The sequence below is a fragment of the Micromys minutus genome, assembly GCF_963924665.1.
Source record: "Micromys minutus genome assembly, chromosome: 1".
Lineage (NCBI taxonomy): Eukaryota > Metazoa > Chordata > Mammalia > Rodentia > Muridae > Micromys > Micromys minutus.
In genome coordinates, this window is record NC_137969.1 from 204,209,374 (window position 1) to 204,226,931 (window position 17,558).

The window sequence follows — 17,558 nt, forward strand, 5'->3', positions numbered from 1 at the left end:
AAAGTCGTAATATATAATCCAGGTGATCCTGAAAACCTCTTTCCTCCAGGTGCAGCCTACCAACTGCTGGGATTATGAACATGCACCACCACAGGTAATAAGGTGTCCTACTACCTTCTAACTGGCTAGCAAGGGTGCTGGCTCTCTCTGGCTCTTAAGCTGGAAAGAGTGGTTAGTCATGAATGAAATCTAAAGAACCCAAACGCACAAAAGTATAGAATTCCAAATACTAATGCACAAAATGAAGGCAATCAGGCTTTAAAAAATGAAGTTGGAGAGAGGGCAATAGTTACAAAATTCATAATTCTTTGCAGAACAACTGGGTTCAGTTTCCAGCACCCACATGGCAGCTAACAACAATCTGTAACTCTAGTTCCGGGGCTCTGATTCTTTCTTCTGACCCCCAAAGACACTAGGCACACAGACATACAGGGAAGCAAAGTACCCATACACATTAAAATAAAACTTAAAATGGGGGTAGGCAGGGATAGAGGGAGAGCTCTGTGATTTGGAGCACTGGCTGTTGGGTTCAATTCCTAGTGCCCATGTGACAGCTTACAACCAGATTCTATGACTCCAGCTCCAGATCTAGGGTCCGAGGTAACATGCACCCACGTGGTTCACAGACATTCATGCAGGCAAAACATCCATAAAATAAAACAACTTTTTTAGTTAAGTTTTAATTAAGTTTAAAAGCATGGGCCTACATTGTCAGAACAAATATGGATATTAATGTTGCTAAGAGAAATGGTGGGGAAAGAACCTGATTTTAAATGAATAGGATTCATGTGGCCTTATTTTTGAAAGACTCCAGAAAACTCTACTGTCTTTTCTGCCATGTAAAAATAAACTACAAAGTGCCACGTTTGCACCAGAAAACAGGCCCTCACCAGATACCCAATATAGCATCTTGATTTGGACTTCTTCCAAAACTGAGAAATAAGTTTCTAGTCAATAAAAATGCTGACAAGACCAAGTTGGGAAGGAACGTAAATGTTGGCGTGTCTACGATTAATTCTGTGAGCCATCCACACTGATGGATGAGGTTGATGGAAACAAGCAGGCTTGAATGAGTTTCCATCTGTTGCTCGCCTGGTTACTAGGCTCTATCCTTGGAAAAAGAAGCGACAAGCCCATGTGGTATAACCAGCAGAAAAAGGCATGGTGGTACATGCTTGCAATCCCAGCACTAGAGGAAAGTAAGCCAGAAGGATGGCTGTAACCTGGGCTACTGGTTGAGAGAATGAGACCCTGTCTCAAAGCAACGAAACTAAAAGTCATGGGAGCAGAGAAAGGGAGCAAAGATTACACCTAAGAAAACGATGCATGAATAAAAATCATCTTCCTTTGCTTTCCCTTCCCATCCTCTGTTAGAATGCAGACTTCACATACTGGTTTTTCTATAGATCCTCAATACTGGTCATAAGTATTTAGAAGAGATTCTGAGAACCACTGCCTCCATTACAAGAGGCTGTGGACTGGACTCTAGAATGCTTCTCTAAGTGACTGATTTACTTGTATTGTATGTGCCCTGGTGTTGGCCTGCATATATGTATTGTCAGGGTATCAGATTCCCTAGAACTGGAGTAACAGACAGTTGTGAGCAGCTGTGTGGAGGCTGGAAAAACTGGTCCTCTAGAAGAGCAGTTGAAGCTCTTGATGGCTGAGCCATCTCTCCAGCCCCTGGACTGAATTCTATTCCACATCCTTATATTCTATTGGCGCATACAAAATGTCACCTGAGCACAATTTCCCTCTTGCTCAGCTTTTTTCTCTCAGCCTCTCTCTCTGCTCGAAAACCACATCTTCACTCACTGCTCTTCCTGAGCTTCTCAGCCCTCCCACTTTCCAGCAATCATCTGAGGCAAGTTGCACCCGGTTCTTACTTTGTCCAGTTACACGGTTATACACAACACTTCCTTACTTCTCTTTCCAAAGTAGTAACTGTTCACGCTGCAAGTCCCAAAGCCCATCTCTAAAATCCTTTCACAAACTTCCTTAATGTGATGACATATTTGGCAAGCACTTTATCACCTAATATGAATAATAGCCCAAAACTAGAGCCAGGCTTGTTGAAACAGGACTTTAGTCCTAGCACTCAGAAGGCAGAGGCATGTGGATCTCTTGTCAGTTCCAGACCAGCCATAATGAGACCCTGTTCAAAACAAACACACACACACACACACACACACACACACACACACACCCTGAAATATTGTTAGAATGCATATTTAACAAACTTTTGTCTTTTTAAAAAGTGATGTAAGACACAAAAAGCCATTCTTAAAAATGTTGCATTTTTCAATAAGTTATAGCAGTGAGAACTATTTTAATTAAATAATTTCTCCTGATAGAACCAAAGCATCATGTCATTTTAACATAACTAGCAAACATTTTCATATGTATACATACATATATATATATGTATATGTATATATAGTGTGAGAGAGATTTCATTTTTGTGCATTGGTGTTTTGCCTATATCAGTCGGTATACTATGTGTGTGCAGTACCTGTGGAACCCAGAAGAGGGTGGACCCTCTATGAATGGAGTTCAGATGCTTTGTAAACCAGTAGTGACCCTGGGAGAGAGGCCCAGAGGGATGTGTGTGGCTGCTTTACAAATAGGTGTAGGTCAGTAATGAGCCACTGTATGTATATATGTATTATAAATGCTTATAAGCCAGTAGTGAGTTATGTGTGTGTGTGCATTCATGTGGGTGAGCAACCAGTTCTCTAAACTTCTGAGCCATCTTTCTAGCCCCAATTGTAAAACTTCCAATGAAATGAACTGAATAACAAATGTTTTGCTCTTGGGTAATAACTTCTTTGGCCTTCAAATTTCACATCAGTTATATGAGAAATTTGGGGCAATAATACTATAACTGGTCGTTGAATCAGTTAAAAGCGAAGGACTTCAGAAGATACTGGGAAGAAGGAAGATTTAATATGCATTTAAATCTAAATTTCTTCCAGCAAGTATGCCTAAGGGTGGGGTTGTGTTAAGACAGGACGGAAGTTTAGCTGACAAGATGAATTAAACGTCTCCCACTCATGTCTACCTATGGATTTATTGTAACTCTTACTCTTCCTTTCCCACAAAAAGTAAAGCTCTACAGACAGAATAAACGCCCATTGCAGTTCTAAAAATTGATCACTAGTAATCAAGGCCTAAGGCACTAGCTATACCTGGTTATTTTTCTCTTTAACCTTTATAAGGCCCAAGGCCGAATTACGGATGATGTTGTCACCTGGGTTCAAAGTCTAGGGCACTTCTGAGCTGTCATGAAACGAACCTAGAGGCCCCAGGGCACAGGAGCCCTGGGCAGGGAAGAGAAAGCGTGTCACCCAGGACGTGGGAGTGGGTGCTCAGACCGTCGTTCTCCATCGCGCTCCTGTTCTTCCACCTAAACTAGGAGCTCTAGAGATGAGAACGCTCTGTCGCCATGACAAGCACAGGGCTCAGCGCTCTAGTTCGGCGCTGGGCCACAGCCTCCGGCACGCTGCTTAGGCTAGAGCACAGCCAGGACAGAGCCAGCACCGTCCTAGCCTCCCGCCCGCTGCCTGCCTCCCTGCTCCGATTCAGACCCGGGTAGAGCAGACGTGGCTGCGACACCAGTCCTTACCACAGTACCTTCCCAGGAGCTCCGTGACGGCCACAGCCTCCGCCTTGCACAGTCAGTCCGCTCCAAAGCCCTGTAGCAGCCGTGGCACCGCAATCAGGGGCGGCACCGCCCCGCCCCCGGCCTCTAGGAGGGCCTCGGCCAGGACAACATGGCTGGTGCCGCCTCTGCCACGTCAAATGGGAGGAGGCGAGGAGGCGGGGAGATGCGACCAACGGAGGGGCGGGGCAAACGGGAGGCAAGAGGCGGGGACAGTCCCGGAAGGGGCGGGGCGCGCAGGAGGTAATAGGCGGGATGAATGGCGGAAAAGAAGAACTAGAGTAATAAAGAGGGTGGGGCGAGCGTGAAAGAAGTCCAAGCAAAGCAAAGCAGAGGGCGGGGACAATTCAGGAAGAGGCGGGGCGAGTAGGAAGCAATAGGCGGGGCGGGTAGCGGAAGAGATGTAAACGGAGTTAATAAAAGGTGGGACGTGGCAGAACACCTCTGCTGCGGAGCTTCTCGGTTCAAGGGTTTATGCTTAGTATTAAGGTTAAGCTATCTGACTGGGATATTGCTAGCATTTGCTAACTACCTGATGTAGCTTTCGCGTCTACTGTTTGCTTGAATGACCTTTTGTTTTCTAGTATATATGAAAAGCCCTTGCAAGTCTTTTCCTGGCATTTTATCCGTGTGTTCAAGCGGAGAAAGAACGAAGCACTAGTTAACAATATTTGAAGTATTCTCTAGAAAAAAAGACGCTAAGATTCTTCTAATTTTGAACTTTCGTCTGTGTCAAGAACCAATGAGAAGGCTTGGTCGGCTCAGTAACCTCACTTGCCTAGAACTCACAAGGCAGGAAAGGAGAATTTACTCCCGAGAGTTATATTCTGACCTCCGCATCTGCTATGACATGCACTCACCTACCCACATAATGTTAAGTTTTTTTAAGTATCTCTCTAGGCTAGTGGTGATGACTTATACCTGTAATCGCAATAGTCAGGGTAAAAGCGGAGGGGGACAGCCCAGCTTAAGTTACATTGCAAACTGTAGACGCTTCTAGGCCACAGAAAAGACACAGTCTCAAAAACCTAAGAAGTATCCAGGTGTGATACTTGGCATTCCGGAAGCTAAAGCCAGAGAATTACTACAGGTTTGAGGCTCTTTGATCTACCTAATGAGTTCCAGAAGAGCCTCAGCTAAACATTAAGAGGCTATCCGAAAAAGTAAAAATCAAATCAAAAGCTCTGCATTCATCCACTCTGTTCTCCGCGAAATCAGAAAATCACCATCTTAAAGGGGTTGTAAAATTTAGATGAATGTTATGTGTTTACAAATGATTAAGACTTTAGGACTCTAAAATAGTGATTATAGCAATATTGTTCGTTGATTTAGAAAATATTAAAGATTACAAAGTTCATCCCAAGTCCCTGCCCCCTACCCAAGTTTTAGAAGAGAAAATAAAATTAGGTAAAACGACTAGAAACTCTTTAGGAACTACTTCTGCCAGGAATTATTCTCGCGCGCCGCATTCCACCACCGGAGCCAAAAGCTTGTTGCAACCAGCTGGTTTGTTCCTGTGCGGCTCCGCCCCCTCACGGTGGCCCCTGGCCACGGCGGAGGTCGCTTTAGCGCCTGCGCCGTACATTCGCTGGTCGCAGGCGCCAATAGAGACTGGCCGGATTAAGTACCATGGCGTGGATTCCAGCCGAGTCTGCGGTGGAAGAGTTGATGCCACGGTTGTTACCTGTGGAGCCCTGTGACTTGACGGAAGGTTTCGATCCCTCGGTACCCCCCAGGACGCCTCAGGAGTACTTGAGGAGAGTGCAGTGAGTGATTTTTGCCCTATGCGAGTGGGCTGGTTATCTGTCGTGCTCCCTGGGCAGAGCCCTGGTGCTGCGCTTGACTCTCAGTGTGCGACAGTCCCGCCTCTGGGTTCCTATCTTACGGGAAGTCCGGGAAATTTAAGATCCCTGTATTACATCCTGCGGTTGAGAAATATCTTTTGAACTTGGTTGCACGTTAAGACGTGTGCTCTTACATTTCTTTGCTTTGAATCCAGATGTCAGGCGTTTTGTTCTTTCATTGTAAGCTTGAATTTTATTTCCCATTTAATAATGAAGTAAAATGCATCTATTCTATAGAGCAAAATAATAAGTATCATAAATGCATTACTTACTTGTAGGATCGAAGCAGCCCAGTGTCCAGATGTTGTGGTAGCCCAAATTGACCCAAAGAAGTTGAAAAGGAAGCAAAGTGTGAATGTTTCTGTGAGTTTTACTAACCACCTGGGAATATTTTAACCGCACACAAGACTAAAGCTTTTCCTATCACATCAAGAATATCAGTTATGGTGTGTACAAGATTAGATTGCTCCTTACAACTTTAGACAATACTTAGAAACTAACACAGGGGCATTTTGGTTTGGAGGCCAGCCTGCACTGAGACCCTCTAAAAAATGTGTGTATCATTTAAAAGATTACCTCCCCCACTCCCCAAAAAGTACTTATAATTGCTTACTAATATTGACCTTTATAAATCAATAAAAAAATTTCTGGATAAACTTATATAGTTATTTTCAAGCTGATGCATTGTGCACTTTCTCAATTTGACCTTTTTTTTTTTTTTCCTGAATGGAAACACAAATGTCTTAGCATCTTGGCAGTAGAGACAAAAGGGTCAGGAGGTCCAGAGCATTCTCAACTACATAGAAAGTTTCAGGCTACCCTAGAATATATAAAATCCTCATCCAGAAAGAAGGAAAAGTTCCATGTGCTTATACAGTATCAGTCTCCTGAAGGGCACAAATAAATAAATAAATAAATAAATAAATGACCAAATAACTACATCATCTGGTCATTGCATGAAGAAAATAAAGGGCTAGAGAGATGGCTTCGTGGTTAAGAGCACTGGATGTTCTTCCAGAGGATGCAGGTTCAGTTCTGAGCACCAGATGGTAGCTCACAACCATCTCTAGCTCTAGTTCCAAGGGATTTGATGCTCTCTTTACACCTTTTTACATACCAGGCAAGCACATGATGCACAGACATGCAAACAAGACACCCACACATATAAAGTAAATAAAACTTTGTTCTAAAAAAATAGATTCATAGATATCAGCCATTTCTGGTAATACATGGTTTTAACACCAGCACTAGTGAATCAGAGACTGGCAGGCCTCTGTAAGTTCAAGGCTAGCCCAGTCTACATAGTGATTTGCAGGACAGCCAAGGCCACATCGGGAGACCCTATCAGAAAACTGCTTATTTTATATATAAGTGCTCTACTGCATGTAAACCTGCATGCCAGAAGAGGGCATCAGATACCTTTATAGATGGTCATGAACCACCATGTGGGTGCTGGGGATTGAACTCAGGACCTCTGGAAGAGCAGCCAGTGCTCTTAACCGCTGAGCCATCTCTTCAGCTCAATACCTGATCATTTGTTAACTGTGTGCTGTTTTGGAAAATAAAAATAAAACCAGGCATGCAGAGTATTTAGCCACCTAATTTGCAATCGTGCCAATTACTACCCCTCCACAAAGTAAAGGAAATCAGGTAGACCTTTCAAGTCAAGCCTCTTTAAGTTATTGGGTATATTTTAACCATCTTCTTCATTTAGGGTAGAACTCTTTTCTTTTTCTTTTTTTTTTTTTTTTTTTTTTTTTTTTTTTTTTTGTTTGTTTCTCTTCACTATTAAAGAAAAACAGAATTAGGTTATATCCTTAAGCTAGCTGATGGTGGTGCATACCTTTAATACCAGCATTTGGGAGACAGAGGCAGGTGGATCTCTGTGAGTTTGAGGCCGGCCTCATCAAGTGATCTGAGTGAGTTCCAGCTATCCAAGGCTACACAGAGAGAACCTGTGTATATTTTTTTCCCAGGTTGATGGCATTTATATTTCATAGAAACTTCATCCATAATTATCTAGTCCTTTTTTTTTTTTTTTTTTTAGTAAAATGACAAAGGTCTCTTTTTTATTAACTGGTCCATAAATTGTCAAGTTACCCACCTGCTTTTTTTGCTTTCATAGAATGTGCCTTTATTTTCATAAATAGTCTTATCATTCACTGAAACATTTTGACTCTAATTCACAGAGGCATAAGATTCTAGTTACAACACTAACACTAACTCTGATTTCCAGCTTTCGGGATGCCAGCCTGCTCCTGAAGGGTATTCCCCAACACTTCAGTGGCAGCAACAACAAGTGGTACACTTTTCAACTGTTCGACAGGCAAGTGTCCCTTTTAATAGCATTAAACTCCTTTGGGTGTATTTCTGTTCTTAGACTAATTAGAAAAAATATAAATAAACAAGTATTTATGAATGAGTTACCAAATTGTTCTAATCCTTAACTATATTAGTATATATTTTCTATAAATCTTTAAAATTTTATACCTTCTAGTTTTTCATTCTTTGAAGATCATTCATTTTTCTTCCTTTAGAGTGTACGTAAGCATAGAAACCACTGGAAATCACAACAGCTGGATAATAATGTGACAATGGTATGTGAGTTTCTTGGCTTACATTTTCCAGTATGTACCTGTGTGAAATAATCAATAGTCTAGTCTTTAAAGGGTTAATTGGTTTGTGTTATTTTTATTTTTCTTCATCTACCATTATGTAAGTTTGTCAGTTTGATATAGTAGTAGCCTGAACCAGTTCATGTTTTTTGCTTTTCTTTTTTTTGAGGATATCACTATATCACCCCAGTATCATGATGTAGCCAGACTAACCTCAGACTCGGGATCTGCCTGCTTCTGCCTCTGGAGTGCTGGGATTAAAGGCATGCACCACCAAGCCTGACCCATGACTTTTAATTCCACTTATCTAGAGAGATGTAGAAAATTGTCGGGATCAAAATAGAGTAGTAATATTGTATCAATAGTAAAATAAAAAGAGGCCATCAAATTGGATTAGATTTAACTCTTAAAAGGTCATATCTCCAGAAGCAGTCACAGCCTACAGTCTGGCAGTGAGAGCTTCCACATAGGAATTTGGAGCGCAGCATGCACAATTATGTCCTAAGCTAGCACCATGCCTTTGTGTTGGGATAGTCATAAATAAAACCTTCAGTTTGTTTTTGTTTTTTTTTTTTTTTAATGAGCAAATTTTTTTGTTTATTTCTTATATTTGTCATCTTCAGTGACATCTTTGGCCTCATGGTTTTTTTTTGTTTGTTTGTTGGTTGGTTTTACTGCTAAATATAAAATTAAATAAATAGAAATAAGGGTTTTTGTTTGTTTTTCTTTTTCTTTCTTTCTTTCAGCCAAAATCTGAAGATGAAGAAGGCTGGAGAAAATTCTGTCTGGGTGAAAGGCTGTGTGCTGAAGGGGCTACTGGACCATGTACAGATGAAAGCCCTGGCATTGATTATGTACAAGTAGGTGGTGACATAGGTAAACACACGAAGTGACACAGGAGTGCAGACATCTATTAGGATGCTGGAACGACCAGTTCTCAGCCTCCACCAAGTTCAGACCACAACCTGCTTGTGTACACCTCATGACCTGAGAGTCACTTGCTCTTTCACAGGTGTTTGTGAAAAACAAGCTGAACCCAGCATTTGGGAGACAGAGGCAGGTAGAGCTCTGTGAGTTTGAAGTAGCCTGATCTACACAGAGAAACCCTGTCTTAAAAAAAAAAAAAAAAAAGTATGACTGAGATGATGTGTGACTGGAAAAGATTAAGTATTGTCCAGCTCCAAGTAGGAAATGCTTGCCAAGCTCTCGAATAGGTAATTCGCTGTTTGACCCAGACAGTGTCAGTCAAGTTTGAGAAATAATATACTGGCTTGTATCTCTTTTGTGTTAACTTTATAATAATCTTATGAATTAAAAGATAATCTATTAATGAAGGGTTATTTTTGTTTATTTGTTTGTTTTGGGGGGACAGGGTCACCTTACCCAAGATAACCTTGCTACCTTCTTCCCATCAGAGTCATTTGAGTAGCTAGGGCCATGAGTGTGTGTTGTCCTGTCTACCTAGGATCCAAGGCTTGCTACTTTGTTTATTTTGATTTGGGTATTTTGTGAAGAGGGTTGGGAATTAAAAAAAAACATTTTAATACGAGTTGAAAGCACAAAGGCTAGTGAAGAAAGAGGTACTCAGAATACATACCCTAGAGCATCAGTGTGATCTTCTCAAGAGTCACTTTAGGGTTTTGGTGCTTTTGTTTTGTTTTTAAAATTATTGGGTGTGGGTTACATACTAAGTTATAAGTAGTCAGAAACAAAGGAAAACATGAATTGGAAAACTCTTGTTTTTGTTTTGTTGACTTATCATCAGATAGAGACTCACTGTGTAGCCCTGGCTGGCCTAGAACTCCTCGGGTAGACCAGGGTAGTCTCAAACTCACAGAGATCCTTCTGTCTCTGATTCCTGAGTGCTGGAAGTAAAGGTATGTGCCACCATACCTGGTCCAATTAGAGTCATTAATACTTATTCACATGAGATCTTGAGAGTACATTTAAGTTTTTGATGACTTTGTGGAAGACATTGAGACAGTCTTACCCAGGCTGGCCAGGAAGTCACCATGTAGCCCAGGATGACCCGACTCCAAATCCTCATGATACCACCCGCAAACCATGTGCATAGCTACTATAATCATACCTTTTGTGTTTTGTGGCTAATTTCTTGTTCTTCACAGTGGGCCTGCCTGCAAGTTTGAAGGCCTTCCCATCAAACACATGGCTTAGTGCCTTCAAGCCTGACAACCTGTGTTCAATCACCAGAACCCACATGGTGAAAGGAGAAAGTCAACTCCTGAAGATAGTCCTTCCATGTACACACACACACACACACACACACACACACACACACACACACACACACACGTATGTACTCACAGATATGTGTAAATTTTTAAAAATCACTCTGATCCTCCTGCCTCAGTCTCACAAGTGCTGAGCACTAAGATTACAAATGTGTACCTCCATGCCTGGCTAAGATATAATTTTAATAAAGTATGAAATTTTTAAAACTGCTGCTTGAAAACATTAACTTTTTTCACTTGAGGCAGTTTTCTATATCCTACAATAGCAAGCCAAGTCAGTAATAGTTGTGTGAGGAGTGAGTGAGGAGGCAAGCCCACATGCCCAGTGCTCTCACAGGCCAGACGGGGTCAGATCCCAGAAACCGGTGTTTCAGGTGATTGAGAGTCACCTGTATGGGTGCTGGGAACAGAACTTGGGTCACTCAGCAAATACCCTTCACTGCTGAGCCATCTCTCCAGCCACTTTTCCTCTTGCTTGTTTGTTTGTTTTCTCCACAGTACCAAGACTTAAGCCCCGTGTCTAACACATACTCACCCACCAAGTGCTCTGTTGCAGAGCCCTTGGATTTTCCTGTCTTTTGTTTGGCAAGAAATTAACTAGTTTACATAGAAGTAAATGAAGCCCCCCTTGTGCTGTCATTTACTAAATCTGTCTCTTCTTTTTCTTTCAGGTTGGTTTTCCTCCCTTGCTTAGTATTGTAAGCAGAATGAATCAGGTAATGTCATGAAGTAATACATACTGTCTTTGCTTACAGTGTATATGAAAGGGTTTGGATCTATTTACCCAGTGTTTACAGCCTTGCCCTAGGCCTGCAGTGATTCCGATTACATTTCAGTGTGGGAAATTATGTTAATAGCTGTGTTTTATAGCCAAGGAAACAGAATTTCATCAAGTAATAAAGGATCCTTTGTGGAGCTTGTGTTCCTGACATGGTGCTAAGTATTCATTTGTGTACATTTCAGTTATAAGTGCTAAGTCTGCATCCAAAATTTAATACTTAAGGCCAAGACACAGTTCTAGTTGTAAAGGGCCTGCCTCAGCATGTAATAGATAACTTATTGGGGGCAGAGGCAGGTGGATCTCTGAGTTTGAGGCCAACCTGATCTACATATCAGTCTCCAGCACAGTGAGTGAGGGCTCTGTAGAGAGGAAAGCAAGCTCGAGACTGTTATTTGAGTTTTTATTAAGTGCCCAGTTACATTTAAGTAAGGAAAAATTCGCAAGCATTGATGGTTTCATTTCTGTAATTTTAAGACATCCTTCTCTAGCCAAGTTTGCTTCTCTTTAAGTTTGGTTTTTAACATAATCTGAATTGGTAAGTAAACTGAAGGCTATTTTTGTAGAAATATTTAAAATTTTTCATTAGTTACAAACTAATTTTATGCCTAAGATTTAAAGCCTAAGTTGATACTTAAGAGTATCAAAATATTTATCAAAAAAGACTTTCTAGCCATGTATGCATACTCATGCCTATAAATGGTAGCACTCAGGAGGCAGAGGCAGAAGGATAGCCACAAGTTCAAGGCCAGCCTGCTCTGTATTGTGAATTCAAGCAGGCCAGGGCTGCATATCGAGACATGGTCTCAAGAAGCAAAACAAAGAGCCAGTTGCTAGGTGTGAGCCATGTAATGAAATTACTCATTACTCACAGTGTCAAGAACAAAGCCATGTCAACCCCAAGAGCTGCTTTTTAACCACAGTTAATAGAACTCATGACGAACTCCTCCATGGTTTACCTCTAATGCCACTGTTTCCTGCCCCTGTCCCACCCACCTACCCACATCCTCTCTTTTTTAAGGCAACCATCACTAGTGTCTTGGAATATCTAAGTAATTGGTTTGGAGAAAGAGATTTTACTCCAGAATTGGTAAGATTACATCTTTTTCTTTTCATTATGCAGGCAAAATTATATTTATGTGAGATGTGACTGCAGTTTCTGTGTGTGTGTGTGTGTGTGTGTGTGTGTGTGTGTGTGTGTGTGTGTGTGTGCATTTTCCTCATTGAGAGTCAGACATAGGAGTGTGAGTGCAGCCTCAGCTATGTAGTGAATTCAGCTCATCCTGGGTTGCCAAAAAAAATCTTGTCTCAAAAGTATAAACAAGGTGCAAGCAGTAGTAGCAGGTACTACATGTCATGCAGTATCCCGTGACCATTTTATACAGTTCATTAGCTCTTTAGAATTTATGAGCTGGGGGACTGGAGAGATGGCTCACTGGTTAGGAGCACTGAGTGCTCTTCCAGAGGTCCTGAGTTCAATTCCCAGCAACCACATGGTGGCTCACAACCATCTGTAATGGGATCCATGCCCTTTTCTGGTATGTCTGAAGACAGCAACAATGTACTCACATACATAAATAAATCTTTTTTTTTTTTTAATGTATGAGCTGTCATCCCCATTTATAGGTAATAAAGTTAAAATACAGCTGAGTTTGGTAGATTGTTTATAGTCACATAGTCTGTCACAGGCAGAGGTCACACTTTAACACTGTATCTTCACTTGGAACAGTTTTATTCTCTTGAGCCATCTTTTTAAAATGAAGTGGAGTTGGAGTTTAAGGATAATTTAATACAAAATTTAAGCACAGGGATTAAGGGGGAAACTTTCTAAAGAAATTGAGGCACACCAGAAATCTGGGTTTGGTCTTGGAGAGACACTTTTACATCCTCTCAGGTATAGTAGCACATACCTGCAATTCAAGAACTGGGCAGGCAAAGATGGCATGTCGCTTGGAGTTCAAGGCTGAGGCCAGCAAGGGCTACAGAGTAGGTCCTGACTCGGTTTTTTGTTTGTTTTAAATATTTATTTGTTTATTATGTATGTGAGTACATTGTAGCTATCTTAAGACACTCCAGAAGTGGGAATTAGATCTCATTACAGATGGTTGTGAGCCACCATGTGGTTGCTGGGAATTGAACTCAGGACCTCTGGAAGAACAGTCAGTGCTCTTGACCACTGAACCATATCTCCAGCCCCCTGACTCAAGTTTTAAGCATATGTTTTTTTCATGAGATAATATACATTAAAATCAATGCTACTGATTTTGCCCTCTAAGGTCAGACCTGTCTTTCACGTAGTTTTAATCATTTTATATATTGTGACATCCTGAATTCCAAACATTTTAAAAATCAGAAATTTTTTCTAGATGACAAAGACCAAAGATACGTTTCTTTCAATTTTCTTAATATTATTAACATTTTTCTGTGTAAACTGTTATTAAGAAAAGGGGTATTCACTTTGGCTGAGTTTCAGGGTCCTCAATCCCACACTGCCTGGCTCCACTGTTCTTGGACTTCGGTAAGACAGAGCATCCTGCAGGAACGGAGTAGCAAGTGCTTTACAATGAATTGTACCCTCAGTTCTCAATTTTGTTTTGAGACACAGTCTTATTAAGTTGGTCTGGCTGGCCTTGAACTTTCAGTCCTCGTGTCTCAACCTCCCAATTAAGAGTTTTGCTTATATACCTTTTGCTTTATACATCTTTAATCATAGCACTCTAGAGGCAGAGACAAACATCTCTCTGAGCTGGTGGCCAGCCAGAGATACCCAATGAGACTGTCTTAAAAAACAAAAGCGATATCTGCTTATAGTTGAGAACCTTAGGACAAGGCATGGTGTGCACCACTCCCGGCATTCATGTGGCAGAGAGAATACATCTCTGTGAGTTCCAGACCAGCCAGAGATACACAGTGAGGCCCTGTCTCAGCGGGCAGGAGGACCTCAGCTATAGTTCAAATGTCCAAAATGAGCTCATTGGGACTCAGGAACTATTTTGAAGCATGTAGTGGCTTAGGTCTGTGATTAGAAACAGAAGAGCATTTGCATCTCTGGACACTCTCTTGATTCATTCATAACATGTAAGGGTAACATTATTGGGCATTTAGAAAAACAAAATAAGGGCTGGAGAGATGGCTCAGCAGTTAAGTGCTCTTCCCAAGGTCCTAAGATCAATTCCCAACAACCACTTGGTGGCTCGCACCCATCTGTAATGGGATCTGATGCCCTCTTCTGGTGTGTCTGAAGACAGCAACAGTGTGCTCATACATGAAATAAGTCTTTAAATATTGGGGGGAAGGGGGTGCTTCATTATTTGTCTATTTATAACTTGTTGAATTTTTACTTAGGGAAGATGGTTTTATGCTTTGTTGGCTTGTCTTGAAAAGCCTTTATTACCTGAGGCTCACTCACTAATTCGACAGCTTGCCAGAAGATGTTCTGAAGTGAGGCTCCTGGTGGTGAGTTATATTGTACTATTTCAGAGTCTATCTGCTATAGTTAAAAAGAGGATATATGAGATTTTTTTAAAATGTGGAATATATTATTAATTGGGATTAAAGAGTCTACAGAAACAAAACAAAAATTCAAATAGAGTACATTAAATGACAAAACCAGATACAGTGGCACATGAGTGTAATCACAAAATCTAGTAGGTAGAAAAGGGACTATTGCAGTTCAAGTCCAACCTGGGCTATATAAAAGACCCTCTCCAAAAAAAAAAAAAAAAAAAAAAGACCTTCTCTAAAGGGGTGGGGGGTGAGAAAGCCAAACATGGTGGTGTGCACATTTAATCCTGGCACTTAGAAGGCAGAGGCTTCTCTGTTAGGCCAACCAAGGCTACATGGTAAGATCTACCTTATGTCAAGAAATGAATATGGGAGGAGGTATAATTTTTTTCTCTCAGTCAAAGGAAGTCTGAAGGTGCAGACAAGATCTAACAGGACTAGATCCCAGTCATTGGTTCCAATACTTAGGATTTCCATCTTTCAGTTTATTTTGTGTTGCTGTGGCAAAATACCTGAAGCTGCTGTTTATAAGCACAGAGGAATTAAATCAGGACCTTGCATATGCTAGGAAAGCACTCTATCCAGCCAACAAAGAAACTGATTTTAGTTCAGTTTTGAGAGCCCAAAATCCAAGCTCAAAGGCCCCATCTGCTCTACCTTCCGATTATATATTAGGGAAGATCACCTACCAAGAGTAAGATAAGAGCAGTTCCTGGCTGATGCTCAGGAGGGGAAGTGTCAAACTCACTTTATATCAACCTCTGTTGTAGTACCAGTAAAACTACAACCCTTGTAAACAGCATTAAGTATTAATCCTGAACAGCCTCGTTCTTTAAATAATAATCTTAGGCTGGTAACCTGAGTTTGATCCCTATATACACAAAACATACACACACTAAATAAGAATGTAATTTAAAAGTAGAGAGACTGTAACTGGGGCTGTAGCGTGTTAATTACAGTGCTCACCTAGTATGCATAAAGCCCAAGGTTCTAAAGACAGTACTGCACATTTCAGGTGTGAGGCCCCAAGCCTATCAGCACTTGGCAGAGGCAAGGACAGCCTGGGGACTACTTTGGAGTTTTAAGGCCCAGCTGGGCCACATGAAACCTTGCCCCAGAACAAAACAATGGGCCTCTTATAAATAACTAATAAACCATGTTATCCTGAGCCCCCCAAATTAATTTTCCAACACCAAGTGGTCAGCCCTAAATTATATGCATACAAGTAATCATATATGGACTGAACAGATTATATATCTAGGAGTGTGTGTGTGTAAAAAGGAATGGGCGGGCCATGATTTTGAGAGAGCTAGATTGGAAGGAGGAGATTCGGGATCAGGGGAAGTTTCAGGCCAGTCGGGAGTCAACAGTGAGACTTTGTATGTTCTCAGGGAATCCTTCAGTTTTCTTCTGTTCGTTTGGAGGACAAGGCTGACTAAACAGAGATCCACTTGCCTCTGCCTCCAGTCTCTGCTGTGTAAGGCATGAATCACCTTGACTAGTTATCCTCATGTAATGTTGACTGTTATCTAATGCAAGCTTTGCTTTTTTTATTTTAAAAGAAAACTTATTAAGAAAATATTTAAGAAAACAAAACTAGCCTTTTTTTTTTTCCAGGGCAGTAAAGACGATGAAAGAGTTCCAGCTTTGAATCTGCTGATCTGCTTAGTTAGCAGGTGAATTAAGAAATCTCATTTATGTTCCTTGTTATCAGTAGAAGGCAGAGCATATTTAATGCTGTATTCATTTTTACTTGCTATATATTTTTATCTACTGTGCTTGATTTCCTCTTTCCTTTAAAGGGTCTTGTACATGTCAGGGAGTCTCTCAACCAAATGGTATCTCCACTCCTTATATCAGAATTCCTACTGAAATTATTTGAAAATAAATTCTATATCTAAGCAAAGGCATACATTTATTTTAGCTTTCTTCCTGGACATGTTTTGCTCCATTGAGCTTGATCTATAATATAATAACTATGTTAATTTTCCTGGTACTTTATGCCAAGCCTTTTTTTCGTGCATCATAATAGAAACTCATTTAATCCTATACCTCCAGTTTAGAGATGAGGAAACTGTGGCAAAAAGATGTGAAGTGACTTTGCTATTTCCTGAACATCACAGGGCTAGTGTATGGTAGAGATAGGACCAAACCTAGGCAACTTTACAGAACCAACGTTCCCCCAACCCCTTTTTTAATGTGTGCAAGTGTTTCCCGTTGGGTAGATGTGCTGTAGGTTAGTCTCTGTTAAGTCATAATGTTCTTGCAGCTACAGTCAGTGGTGTCCTTGATATGTCTACATGCACTGACTTCTTTTTCTTACTAGGTATTTTGATCAACGTGATTTAGCTGATGAGCCATCTTGATAGAGCTTACCTCCTGGAGATGGAAGATAGTTCTGTGAAGGGAACCTAAGTCTGAGGAAGCATCATTCCGGCCTGGGATGGAGTGCACCACTTCTTCAAGTTATGAAGGGTTTCATCCTAATCTGCAGCTCAAGTTGATATTCAAAATATAGACTTGATTGGTTTAAGTGTGTGAAATGTTTATGGTACCTGATGAGCAGCGGGAGCAGTTTTCTTCAGTCGCATGCACTGAAAATAGGCCAAGTGTGACTATTACTTAAGCAGCTTGCATAAGAACTGCTGGCATTTTACACAGGCCCCTGGCGCTGCTTCAGTAGTTTTTTACAAATATACACGTATGTTTATGTTGAAGTGTATTTTGGTTACTAAAATTTAATTTGACTCTTGAACAAAATAAAAGACAGTAGATGTCCTTAGAATTGCAATTCATACAGATGAAAGGCCAAATCTGTTCCTAGTCAACAAAATCAATCCAGTGTTCATGTTTAAACTCAATAGTTTTAGTTTAATTACACCACCAAAACTTTTCCAAACAGAT

General features: G+C 40.9%; 2 protein-coding genes across 4 annotated transcripts in view; one reads left to right on the top strand and one right to left on the bottom strand.

Moving 5' to 3' along the window:
- The window catches only part of SEC23A (SEC23 homolog A, COPII coat complex component), a 58,062-nt gene extending 54,333 nt beyond the window's left edge, over nt 1-3,729 (bottom strand). Inside the window, exon 1 of one of the 3 annotated variants that reach the window (XM_080936048.1) lies at nt 3,626-3,729. The gene's annotated coding sequence lies outside the window, so the exon portion shown is untranslated. Of the gene's footprint in view, nt 1-3,295; nt 3,352-3,625 lie in introns of those variants that run through there. The other 2 variants (XM_080936049.1, XM_080936050.1) reach the window with 2 other exon arrangements.
- A 1,521-nt stretch (nt 3,730-5,250) lies between these two features.
- Nucleotides 5,251-17,324, top strand: GEMIN2 (gem nuclear organelle associated protein 2). Its single transcript, XM_080919539.1, has 10 exons — nt 5,251-5,427; nt 5,784-5,868; nt 7,742-7,831; nt 8,043-8,102; nt 8,867-8,980; nt 11,044-11,088; nt 12,172-12,240; nt 14,496-14,606; nt 16,272-16,330; nt 16,981-17,324. Exons 1-10 carry the CDS (start codon nt 5,291-5,293, stop codon nt 17,018-17,020), a joined length of 810 nt encoding a protein of 269 aa, XP_080775665.1. The 5' UTR covers nt 5,251-5,290; the 3' UTR covers nt 17,021-17,324.
- The last annotated feature ends 234 nt before the right edge of the window (nt 17,325-17,558 follow it).

Excerpts from the sequence above, each read along its gene's own strand:
- GEMIN2 (XM_080919539.1), top strand. The coding sequence starts at position 5,291 with ATGGCGTGGATTCCAGCCGAGTCTGCGGTGGAAGAGTTGATGCCACGG. Across the intron at positions 5,869-7,741 it reads AGCAAAGTGTGAATGTTTCT|CTTTCGGGATGCCAGCCTGC; the intron begins GTGAGTTTTACT and ends TCTGATTTCCAG. Across the intron at positions 8,981-11,043 it reads CTGGCATTGATTATGTACAA|GTTGGTTTTCCTCCCTTGCT; the intron begins GTAGGTGGTGAC and ends TTTTTCTTTCAG.